This window comes from Oryza glaberrima, chromosome 2, assembly GCF_000147395.1.
Source record: "Oryza glaberrima chromosome 2, OglaRS2, whole genome shotgun sequence".
Lineage (NCBI taxonomy): Eukaryota > Viridiplantae > Streptophyta > Magnoliopsida > Poales > Poaceae > Oryza > Oryza glaberrima.
Genome location: NC_068327.1, coordinates 16,798,637 through 16,812,025, shown reverse-complemented (window position 1 = coordinate 16,812,025; position 13,389 = coordinate 16,798,637). Strand labels below are relative to the sequence as shown.

Genomic DNA, 13,389 nt, shown 5'->3' with positions numbered 1-13,389 from the left:
TGCCCAAAAAATAAGTCCGCCATTTTTACATGCACCATCAATCCATCTAAACATACACTTTACAGTTTTCAGTTTGCGACACAACATACAACCTGTGAAAGTCCTGCTGATAGGGGCAGGCAGGCACTAGGCAGCGAGGGATGCTGCGGTTTGGTATATGGGCCATGGCAAAGCCAACGTTGGGAAAATTCTTTTCCTCAATGGCAAGGTGTACAACATATTATACCTTTCTAGGTGAAAGAATCCAAAAATAAATCAATATAAATGGCTCCAGAATGCCTCATCAAATGTTGCATTTGTCGTACCCATAAAACCATGAGCTGGGATCACTGCTTTTGGAGACCTCGACCGACTGGAAGGGCTTGAACTCCTCTCGCCATTGCTCATCGCCGAAGCTCCCACCTGTGTCGTATCTAGCGGGGCCGGTCTCACTAGGCTCAGGTGACTGTACAACATTGCTGGGCAGTTTGGATTCAGCGAGCCGCTGGTTTAGCACAAGAACTTCTTGGTCATGATCCCTTTTCAAGTTGTCGATTTCTGCAAAGGCCTTGTTCATCTCCTGCTCTGCTAACTCAGCCCGCTTCTGCAGCAAAGGAAAATATTGTTCTTAGTTTTGATGAAATAGTGACATCAACTCAATTATCATTGTTCTAATTTTTCAGGTTACTTAAATTTTAGTTGCTACTGCACAGGTTTAAGATAAGTAACGAGAACCAGATAAAAAAACAATGCAAATCATGAAAGGCAAAATAATTGGTAGTACATTATTTCCGAATGGGAAATTAAGATGCATCAATGGATATTAGCCTGAGACAAGGGTGCAATTGGCTCACAAGAGTTGATTTGAACAGAATTTCATTTGGACGCAGAAGTGAAGGCATGGAACCATAAAAAAACAGAACAAGGGAAGAATTAGGTGTTCGGTTTTAACTGGGAGTATCGATGCAAACATCATCAGATTGGCTTTGTACTGGAGTCTAGAGCAGAGCATATAAAAAAGATGCTAACACTCAGGATCACTTACTCGAGGAATTTAGCATGTGATAAATAGCTTTATAAATTATAGAATCAAACTTAATGTACAGTACTCCCTCCGTACTCGTAAAGGAAGTCGTTTAGGACAATGTTTAAGTCAAATCTTGGGAATATAAATCATAAATAACTCTCAAGTTGTTGAGTTTGAAAATTTAAAAATTATATGAATAGATTTGTCTTGAAAAATACTTTCATAAAAGTATACATATATCACTTTTCAATAAATATTTTTATAGAAACAAGAAGTTAAAGTTGTGTTTTGGAGACCGTCTCGCTGTCCAAAACGACTTCCTTTACGAGTACGGAGGGAGTATGCGATAACTACGTACCAAGGTTCCAAGCATATCTATGTATGCAAAGCAGAAAATGTTACCTGCGCAAGTGATGCAGCTTCCTCAGCATCATTTAACCGTACAAGAAGCTCACCAGCAGCTTGCACAGCTTCAGCAGTATCACTTAGCTGTTGCTGAAGGCCTTTATTTTCATCCATCCAAAACCGACGCTCCTTCTCTCGCTCAGCTCTTAAAATTGATACTTGCCTAGCAAGAGCATTAATGAACTTAGATTCAGCCCCTCGCACACCAGCTTTTGCAGCTTCCTTTTTCACATCTTCAATCCCATCATTGATGGTGCGACACATTGAGAGCAAGGATGCATGTTTTTCCTGTAATTCACAATACTGTTCTAAAATTCTAGCATGCCCCTGCATTGCCATTTCCAATGCCCCCTTTAATTCCTCTGAGCATTGCTTTTCTGATTCCACTTCAAGCTGCAAACGTTCAGATAGAGATTTACTCTTCTCAAGCTCAACTCTAAGCTCTTCTGTAAGAGTAATCCATCTACTCTCAGCAGCATCGACAATGCTGTCGCTGTCATCACCAGCTTCTTCCAAAGCCGAAATGGTTGGACGATCTGAGACAGTACTAATTGCCTGGACAAGTTCAACTGGAGGCCTACACAATGCCATTGATGATGACAGCATGTAATGCAACTGATTTTTCAGGTGTTGGATTTCCTCCAGTAAAACTTCCTTCTCATCCTTGAAGTTTCTGTACCTCTCCAATTCTTCTTGGATTCTTTCAAGCTCGATTTTAGCACTCAAAACTTCAGGATGGTTCTCATACTTCTGATGGAGAATCTGTTTTTGTTGATACAGAGACATGTTTAAGAATATAGCTTTGCTCAGTTCAAAAGAACCAAGTAGATATTTGGCAACATAGAAAATAAATGGAAAAGCAGAAGACCTTGTTTTCGTCTTGGAGAGAGAGATTCTCTGCATGCATAAGTTCTTCAGTTGGTAAAATCCCATCCACAAGTGTTTCAAGCCTTGCAATTTTTTCTTCTCGTATTTGTGCAATTGCAGCATTGCATTCACGTTCATGCTTATATTGTTGCACCTGCAAAAGGAAAACACTTCAGATCGATGAATAAAAGATCCTAAAATCTGATAGCATGGGCAAGGCACCAACCAAACGTTTTAGCTGTTGAATTTCAGCAGCTTGCTTTGCACACTGTTCATCACGTAACATCTCTCGTCTGATGGCTCCAGCAAGGACCTTCTCCGCAGCCTATAGGAATAAAACAAACCCTTGCATAAGTTGTCATGCTGATATTGCAGATAAATGGTGCACACATCTGCATAGTAAGTTAGTAACCTACTTTAAAGACTTGTTCCTGTTGCTTTAGATCATTAGAGGGTATTGATCCATCAACTGTTACTAACTGTAGATTTATGCAATCAGAGATTTCTCTGTTTCCATCTGTAGTTGCTTCAGGCTGATTGCTAGGAATTAGAGCCATAGTGTTTTGTCTTGGTTCAGATTCTTCGGGGTCGGTTTGAATAGCCACATCAACTTTGCAAACTGGAACTGAAAGATGAGCGTCCATAAGTCTAGTGTTAAGACCTAATGATGATCTCCTCCAAGTAACACTATTCCGATGGCTTTCAATGACTTGAAGACCTTTCTGAATGCTTGCTGCCAAGTTTGACTTGCATCTACTTGTTTCAACATCCCCGTGAGGAAATGAAGACTTGTTTTCTAAATTACAAGGCTTTTCAACATCATTGTCATCAATCTCCATCTCCTCATCACTATCATCTTTGATGGTGGGGAATGCAGTTGGACGACTCAAGCTCATTTTCAAAAGAAAGCTATTTTGAGAATTCCACCCAGTGGAAGGGCTGCCATTGCTTCCTGGCAAGCTCCCATTTGATCTCACGTGTTGAAGCTCCTCCTGCAATAACGATAGAGCCAATTAATTGAAAATCATGATTACCAAAAAGAAATTAAAATAATACCTTCAGCTGCCTGATTTGCTCACGGAGAACATTGACATCATCCTCTCTTTGTTCATTGACAACAGCATTGTTTTTTATATCTTTTGCACGGTGAGCAAATCTTAGAGTGCTTAGTGTTTCACTCTTACAGCTGCAGAAGAAAAAACAAATTATAAGCACATGAAGAAGCAAGAATGGCAAAAGAAAATAGCATGTCAGTCTCAAACAGTACTTCTGTGATGGTGAAACCGCACAAATCATTGCGAGCTTAGCATTACCACCAAGTGATTCTTGCAAAAGAAAGGTTAATTTCGAATCTCGATAAGGAATATGATGCCTTTGTTTTCCAGACTGGGATACCTCCGCCAGTATATTAATCAGGTTTCTGCAGCAACAATAAGTAGAAAAATAATTAGTGAATCTTTACTTCCCTCCGACCATATTTTTTTATGATTAGGACAAGATTTGGTCAACCTTTTGAAATTTGATCATCAATGACTTTTCAACTGCTTATTTTATAATAAAAATTGGTGTATGCAGATTTGCCTTGAAAAATACTATCATAATATCATGAACTTATTAGAATTTATAAAGTTATATAATATAAAACGAATGGTCAAATTTTCAAAAGTTTAATGAAATCCTATCCTAAGCTTCAAATATTTCTGAATTCTGACCAGCGTAATTAATTTTAAAATTCAAATGACTGAATGTCTATGGTTTGTTAGTTCTAAAGAACTTTTTTTTTTGTGGGGGGGGGGGGGGGGGGGGGAAGGAACATAATGTAACTATATCTAGGAAATTTTGCAATCATATAGCAGTATAATGCAAGACATAAAGGATCATTTAAGGAGCCCACATCTAGTCCATGTCAAATCAGTATGAAAAGGCCATAAAGAAATCCCTGGGTATTTGTCTCAAGTTTAGTAATTTTTCCTGTCTTCAATACATATTTGTTTCCAAATGCATTGTATACCAGGATGTATGAAAACATTCTCAAAATCATATTAAAAAATGAAAATGACAGTAGTTTCAAATTCATGTAATACTCTCCATTTGTTTTATGAAATACTGTTCAAATACGAATTTCAAATATAAAGGGCACAACAATGCTTCATATACATTTAGAGACTCACATCTGGCCAATTCTATGATGACTGATACTTTATTAGGTACACTGAAACTAATGGTGCAACGTAAAGAAGCTATGCTAAATTTATGATGGCAACAGGGAATACTTGTACAAACCAACCATAAATCCTTCAGATGCAACAGAAAGGGCAATAGTAATTAGGCTTTCAACACATTCTTCATTCATTGAACAAATCATACCCCAATTGTGAAAGTGAACGGTTTATGTTCCCTGCTTCTTTTAAGCGATCACCAGCTGCGTTTGTTAATTTCTGCCGTTCTGATCCAGCAAGATCAACCAAGTTGATCCTACTTGTTCTTGTAAAGTTTGATCCGTCCTCCATATTCTGTCAATAGTAACAAAGTTGAAGAACTATAAGATCATGCTGAACAATAAGTTACTGGAAGCATATGAATTGAAATTAGCATCAGAGTAATTTACAGGTACTTCATATATACATGATACTCCCTCCATCCCAAATTATGAGCCCTATATTTTTTTTTACACGGTCTGCAATGACATACTTTGATCATTAATTTATTACATGTTATGTTCCTAGTGAATATGAAATTAGCATCACATGAAAGTACTTTAAAATATGAATCTAGTGATATAACATGCATAATATTTAGCATAGATATGGTTAGTATGATTATTAGTCAAAAGTTACCAAGTATGATTTTCCTTAAAAAGGGGGTGACCTATAATTTGGGACGGAGGGAATAGCTCGTTGAATTTACAGAGACAGCATAACATGCAAATACATGAGCAAAAGATGAATCAAAAGGTAATGCCACCATTTTTTCCCAGGGAATGCCCACCATATGCGAGAAAGCTAAGTGTGAATATATGCTCAGCATGCCAGCAAAACACATGAAGATGTAACAGATTACTTAAGACTCTCTAAGGATGTCCTCAAAGAGCCATCAATGCAACTTTGCACTATCAGGCATCAAGGAAATACCCTAATGGTAATGCGTCCAAAAAATTACAACTACAAGTAGCTATCCTACAATTCAGTTAAAGTTTGCGTTCTGTAGGGAAAAGGAAAAGATTGAGGCAAGGGTAATAAGAGCTACTCCAAAGAGAAAATGTCAGTTCAGAAAAAGAAAGCAACCTATTGTTAAAAACCAACAATGCTCCTATAAAATACACTTTGCTTTCTAATGTAATAAAAAGATGCAATCATGTGCTCAAAAGGTTGGTTGAAGGTCAGGGATGAGGGATAAAATTTAGAGTTTCACTCGAGTATGAATAAGGTAATACCTTGGATTCTGACTTAATGAAACAAGTAAAAACACAGTGTGATCGTGAGCTTTCTGCATTTGCAGTAGTAGCCTCAGTTCTTCGGTTTGCCAAACCCTGCACCATCATTAATAAATAAAATGAAATTATCCATGAAAGAGATGCACATTGCCAGGCCATAGGGCAGAACCATTATTAAAGACACTTGCATGGAAAATTATCAAAACATGCAAAAACAGAAAATATGCATCATTTCTTATCTTTTTTCTTATCTAAAATTATCTTAGGATCAATTTTCCTTAGCTACTAGTGGAACAAATAATCTTAAAACGACATAAGCTATGAAGTAGCATATTATTATTATATGGTTAGAACATCTACATCAATAAAGCACTTCTGAGCAGTAAATACAACTTTTGTTAAAAATTGGAGTAAGCATTTATCATTACAACTACATGGAAGAGCAAAACAAGCACTGGTGATAAGGTTTTAGATGCTAAGACAAACAGTTTTACCTTTTCTAGCAACTGTGTAACATCATTTATCGTGAACACGAATTCCTTTGTCAATGACTCAACATAAACAGAAGAAGTACCAACATCTTCTCTAATCTGAAAATGTACGAGACGTATCAGAACAGAAGCAGCCTACATAAACAGAAGAAGTACCAACATCTTCTCTAATCTGAAAATGTACGAGACGTATCAGAACAGAAGCAGCCTAGGAAGTATTTTAATTAAATTCTGAAACTCCATTTCACCTGAAGGTTTCTTTGCACGGGGTCCAACAAATCAGTAATTTGTTCATTGTAGATCTGCATATCTTAAAAAGTAATTCTGAATTTCTATCACAAGAGAGAATCATAATTGTTGTAATTTTAGAGGCTTAAATAGCACTTGCCTCAAGGAAAGAGCAGCAGCAATGGTATACTAGTTGTTTATTGGAGTGTTTAGCTTGCTCCTGCAAATTAACAGTACATATGGACCTTTAATTTGCAATCAGGAAAAAAGGGAGCTATATAGCAAATCATGACGTACCTCTTTGATGCGTGAAAACAGTAGTTCAAAAACACGAGGAGTCAGCCCCCTCTCTTTGCTGACCGTATCGTCGGACAAGGCAGACAGTGGCCCCCACATCGTGTAAGTCTTCCCACTACCAGTCTTACAAAGTAGAAATTTGATTGTATTAGTCAATTTGCTTTACAGAAACCACAGTAGAGCAGAAAAATGAAAGGTGGCTGAAGCCACATTTACCTGTCCATAAGCGAAAATTGAACTGTTGAAGCCATCCAAACAATTTTCCACTAGTGGTCGACCTACAAGCTGGAAGATATCCTCCTACACATGCAACCCACGATCAAACCCAGGTAGATATGCCACATGCAAATTCTACTACAATTACTGGTAACAGTGAAATCCAGGTAAATGTGCCACATGTACCGCGCCTTACAAGACTTTATGCAGAAATACGAGTAAAAGGACAAGATGGGAGTAAAAAAAATCATATAGAATGCCTGCATCCACTAATACTATCCCTTATACAAAATACAATGAAATCGAACTATCCACCACATACATACAGTAAACATAACCCAGTACTCCTCATAAGCAATCAAATTAGCACAAATGCTGGAAGCACACAACTGCAAACGTGTAAATCTGAACACACTAAAATTGGAACTAAAATCGTATACCCTCCTCCTACCTGCGTGGAGGCCTCATCAGCGACCGAATCGAAGGTGAACCCCTGCCCATGTATCTCGACGGAGCCAGGGCCGGTCTTCCGCACGCACACCTCCTTCCCGGCCCCCTCATCCTCCTCCTCCGCGCGGCTCGGCGGACGCACCCTCACCACAACCTGCCACGGCAAAACCACAACCATCAAAACCAGATCCAGCCAGGGTCCCTCTCGGCTCCACCCAATCCGAAACCCTAGCCTACCTGGACGCCAGAATCGCCGCCGCCGCCGCCGCTGGGCGCGCCCTCGGGCGCGGGGGAGGCGGCGGAGACGTCGAGGAGCTTGCGCTTGAGCGGGGGCCGCGGCGGGAGGCTGCGGTTCTTGGCGGCGAGGGGCTGCTGCTGCTGCTGCTTGCCCGACGGGGAGCGGTAGGCGGAGTGGTGGTCGTACGGGCCCGGGGAGGGGGACGGGTCGACGTTCTCCTTGGGGAAGCGGCGGTGGCGGTGGCCGTGCGACGAGGGCGTGTGGGCGTCTCCGCCGCCGCCCGCGGCGGCGTGCGGCGGCGGGGAGGCCGGCGCGCGGGAGAGCTTGGACGAGAAGAGGGACCTCATCGCTGGATGGGTTTGGCTTCGAGAATGGAGGAGGATGAGGAGGAGGGGAGGAGAGGTGAGGGGGGAATTTGAATTCTTCTCGGGAGCGTGCCGTTGTGGGGGGTGGGTGTGGGTGCGGCGGCTTCGCGTCCACCTCAGCACAAAGGGAGAAGAAGACAAGACGGGGTTGAATGAAGTGGCTGGAGCAGTAGTAGCGCTGGTTTAAATTAAAAACTGGATGGAGGTAGAGTAGACTCGAGTATTTTTATATTTGAGGGTTTTTTTAAAAAAAAATGTCATGTTTGGTAGAACTCCAACTCTAAAATTTGGCTCTAGTAGTTGGGTCTGGAGTGAAGTTGTGTAGCAGCCAAAACCAGCTCCATATCTCTAGTTCATTTTGTGAGAACGCTTCACCCAGCTCCGCTCCCAGTTTATGTGCAGCTGAAACTGTTTGGCTGAGCTCCACCCAACTTTACTCTCAGTTTAAATGGATTTGTGCCAAACAATGCCAAAAATATATTTGGAATCAACACTTGCTCGGTCGTGCTGGAATTTGATGGTGTTGTTTGCTCCCTCTGTTGATCGTGCTTATTTTAGAAACATTGTGTTTCTCCATAAAGTTAGTTTCCAGCACGGGGAGAATGACATATCAAAGTATGTATGAGCCTGTTCAGATTGGTGTAATTTTGAATCATATAAAATTTTTAGTATAATTGATAAAGATATGGATGTGAAGATTGAGATTGGTAATCCCTAGAGAATCTTGGCGGCAATACATTTAGCATATCCTACCAAACATTGACGACCATTTTGGAAAGGTTGATTTTAACACTAATATAAACAGGCCATATATCTTCCTTAGGATACTTAAGATCGTGTTATAAATTGAGATTAGGTTCGATTCATCTCTTGTTTACCGTAAGCTCACAGCTAACAGTGCGTATTTCACGTAAAAACTTTCTATATAAATTTTCTAAAGAAAAACATAAATATATTTATGTTTTAAAATATAATTGTTTACACTTAATTAATCATGTTCTAATAACTAACTAAATCCAATCGCCGCATCGAACAGAGCTTGAAGAGCTGTTGCATTGGGCTACTTCCTCATTTATTGTGAGCATATTTTAACTACTAAACGATATATGAAAAAGGTTATATTCAAGTTTAAAAAAATCAAAAAAATCTATTTTTAACTTTATAATAGTTGCTCCCTCCAACTTTTTAATATATAACGGGATATGATTGACCATTCATCTTCTTTGAAAAATTATGTATTCTCAACACATGCGGTCGATTCATGTTTCCTACAAAACATTTGTTTTACTTGAGTGATACACATAGTATTCCCGACACAAGCGGTGACATGAATCTATGAACAAAAATATAATGCACACTTTATTTCGTCAAGACAAAGGATTTTTCCAGGAATATTTCATTAATCATATTTCCTATTGTTGTAGCGTTTTACAGAATGGACGAAAATGTATATCGTTCCATATAGTGCTGGACATTTTAGACGAGTTTACCCCTTAGTAAATGCTGCTAGTTTCTAACATGAAAGAAATGCCAAGTTTTTTTTCTTAAGAAAGAAATGCTAAGTTTAAAGGCATTTAATATGAACAAGAACAGGAAATTGACACATTTTACGTCTAACTGCGTGGAATAGTCGAGCAATATGGCTATGTACATTGGGTTTTCAATCTAATGTATTTTTTGAAAAGATGGAATAGTGGAGTTATTCACCGATCTTTCTCCTTTCCCAACTTACCACTCTTACTTCTCAACTCATCTTATTCATTTTTCACACACATATTTTTCAAATTGCTAAACGAGGTGTATTTTTAAAATATTATAGAAATTTTTTTAAAAATTCATATTAATTTACTTTTTTAAAAAAAACTAATATTTAGTTAATCATATACTAGTGATTGCTCCGTTTTACGGGTTGGTGGGGTAATTTAGTTTGAGGTAATTGCAAATTTATCACTATTTTGAATCGTTATTGTAAAACTGCCACTAGAAAATTATAAAAATACCATTAGAACTATCATTCGAGTGGCATTCTTACGGTATTGAAAAAATCGGTGGCAAATTTGCAAATGCCCCCATTTAGTTTTGGCTTTGCAAGGCAGCTGGCGCCGACGGGGAGACGTCCCCGCGTGCTTCTGTCGGGTGCTGCTGCCCGCGACGAGTGTATCCTTCCCCGTCGTCGAATCCGATCTGACCAGTGATCCTGCGACAGAGAAGCGGCACAGGTGTCAACCGCTGGAGGTCGCGTGATACGGAATCAAGGTGCGTGGTTGGCGATTTGGTAGAAAGGCCAGATGGGCCTACGTACCATATCTCTCACGATGCCTACTCCTTACCTTAGCTTTTAAATTAAATTTGGAAAAATTGGAACATACCATTATAAATTTTGCAAAATTTAAGATATACTATCCTGACCCACATGTCATTGACTCATGTGGGTCCTATATATCATTGAGATACCGATGGCATATCTTAAACTTTGCAAAATTACAATGGCATGGTTCCAATTTACCCTTTAAATTTCGGAGGTGTATATCACATTGAGTAGTACTCTCTCCGTTCCAAAATAAGTGCATTCATAAGTTTCTGTGTCCAACTTTAATCGTTCGTCTTATTTTTTTTTTTTTTGAAAAACTAAAAAAATAAGTCACACATAAAGTACTATTCATGTTTTATAATTTAATAACAATAAAATATTAATAATAAAAATTTTCAAATAAGACGGACGATCAAAGTCGGACATGGAAACTCATGGCTGCACTTATTTTGGGACGGAGGTAGTAGGATATCGCATAGGGTTTTCGGGTACTAATAAAAAAACTAATTACAGAATCCGTTATTAAACAAGTGGGACGAATTTATTAAGCCTAATTAATCCGTCATTAGTAAATGTTTACTGTAGCACCACATTATCAAAGCTGAAATTGTCCATGCATGCCAGCCGAGCTAACCATGCATGGGTTGACAGCGGGTTTAACAACTCTTGGCCACGCATGTACTCCCTCCTTCTAAAAAAAGCAAATCCCGAGTTTCCGTGTCCAACTTTAACTGTCTGTCTTATATGAATTTTTTTTATAATTCGTATTTTTATTGTTGTTAGATGATAAAACATGATTAATATTTTATGCGTGACTTGTCAATTAGGCTCAAAAAAATTCGTCTCGCAAAATTAGTCGTAATTTGTGCAATTGGTTATTTTACTAAGTCTATATTTAATACTTTATATATGTGTTTAAACGTTCGATGTGAGAGGGTATAAAATATCTGTATGGGCCTTCATTTCGGCTCCCGTTTGTTGGATGATCCGTATGCCAATTAAATTGAGACGACCTTTCCGTACATAAAACGCGATAGCTGTCAACCCATGCATGGTTAGCTCGGCTGGCATGCATGGACAATTTCAGCTTTGACATGCTTCTGGAATTGTGGTCAGCGGGTTTAACAACTCTTGGCCACGCATGTACTCCCTCCTTCTAAAAAAAGCAAATCCCGAGTTTCCGTGTCCAACTTTAACTGTCTGTCTTATATGAATTTTTTTTATAATTCGTATTTTTATTGTTGTTAGATGATAAAACATGATTAATATTTTATGCGTGACTTGTCTTTTTAATTTTTTTTCATAATTTTTTCAAATAAGACGGACGATCAAATGTTGGGCACGGAAACCAGGGTTTTTCTTTTTTTGGACGGAGGGAGTATGCATCACAGTCCAATTTGGCACATGGAAACAACAGTAATGAGATACTCTTCGTCAAAGTATCTAGAGTGAATTCCATTTTGACTCATCTTTTATTATCAAATTTTCAGCTTGTATATTGTACACTAATCTTTCTACTCCATCCATCCTATAATATGGGGTGAATAGCTAATTTAGTCCTTCAAGTTTTACCGAAGGCTCAATTTGGTTCTTCACGTTTTATTTTGTCCACATAGCTCCTCTAAATATTTGTTTTGGCTTGACATCATCCTTGGGCCCACTTAACATGCCATATGGCTATTTTTAGTCAATATTTCTATTAGAAAATGTCCATTTTGCCCTTAATTTATATACAACTATATATAAAAAGGATAAAACCAAGATGAATAAATAACATTGTAGATATACTTCCCATTATTTCTACATGTGCACATGAAACTTAAGCAATTGCTATCGTATACACTTGCTAGTACATAATTTATTTTCGTTTTACATAATTTACTATACATTATCTATAAAAAAAAATCAAGCATACAATTTTTCTCTTATATATGTGAATGATGGGGGTATAAGTGTTATTTATCAAGAGAGTTGTTGGTTCAAGGATAAGTTTAAACTAAAATAAAAACTTGAAGGATTAATATGAAAAGATTGAAACATCAAGGACTAAACTGAGCCTCAGATGAAACTTGAAGGACCACTTCAGCTATTCACCCTATAATATAAGGAATTTTCTCCATCAAGTTTATCCTATAACATAAGGGGTTTTAAGACCCAAGACAGTACTATATTTTCTATGTACCAACTTATATACTAGTTTATTTCTTCATCATTTACTTTTATACTAATTTATTCTCCCACCTACTAACTTTATACTACTTTATTCTTTTATCCATCACCTTTTGTCTTATCACATGTCCTTTTACTGCTTCCTTGATTCTTGTAAAAAAAATCCCTTATATTCACGGATAGAGGGAGTACTTTAGGGTAGGTAATTTTATACTTTTTGCATTATGGACCACTCCAACTCACTTCTCTAATCATGTCTAGCCTCTCCTTTAGTAAAGATACATGCATAGGTGATAGAGTTCATCAACCTACAGGGACAGGTGTACTCAAGATTATTGATATGCAATAAAAATAAAATTACCTAGCTCAAAGTGAAGAAATATTGATTAATATATGGGATAATCTAAAGTGAAACTTCAACTATAAAAAGGTGGTCTAAACTGCAATTCACTCAATTAGTACGAAGAGAAAATTCTTTATCTGTGCTCCAAAGTTGATCGGTTCCCCTATTGTCCTTACGAAATTGGCTCCCCCTTCGTTCTCAAAAGTTATTAATCAAATTCAAAGGGTTTTTCATAACGCTTCATTACTCAAAATAACATTTAGGTTCGTGAGAAATATTCAATAACCGTTGGTCCATAATAACCAAGTATAATCCCACCCAAAAGAAAAATAAAAACTACTGACATGCATAAAACAAGCTGAGGCAAAGCTGTCATTTTTACCCACCTACTTGATGGAAAACAAACAAAATAAAAGATGGAGCCATGGAGGACAAAAGTTACGAATGCAAGGCATTAGAGGGACAATCAATTTCGTGGGGAAAATGAGAAAATCGATCAACTTTGGAGGCCAAATAGAAAATTCTCTTGTATTTATGTATAGCTATGTTTTTCGGCTAAACTATATAAGT

At 38.0% G+C, this 13,389-nt stretch overlaps 1 protein-coding gene across 1 annotated transcript; it reads right to left on the bottom strand.

The window, feature by feature from the left end:
- Window positions 1–8,104, bottom strand: LOC127763254 (kinesin-like protein KIN-12B). The gene is made up of 16 exons (XM_052287904.1): window positions 7,631–8,104; window positions 7,395–7,547; window positions 6,944–7,027; window positions 6,728–6,850; window positions 6,591–6,650; window positions 6,451–6,504; window positions 6,206–6,301; window positions 5,712–5,807; window positions 4,646–4,791; window positions 3,546–3,698; window positions 3,335–3,464; window positions 2,695–3,270; window positions 2,505–2,603; window positions 2,280–2,432; window positions 1,409–2,173; window positions 1–583 (listed from the first exon to the last, which is right to left on the bottom strand). Exons 1-16 carry the CDS (start codon window positions 7,976–7,978, stop codon window positions 284–286), a joined length of 3,336 nt encoding a protein of 1,111 aa, XP_052143864.1. The 5' UTR covers window positions 7,979–8,104; the 3' UTR covers window positions 1–283.
- Between the last annotated feature and the right edge of the window lie 5,285 nt (window positions 8,105–13,389).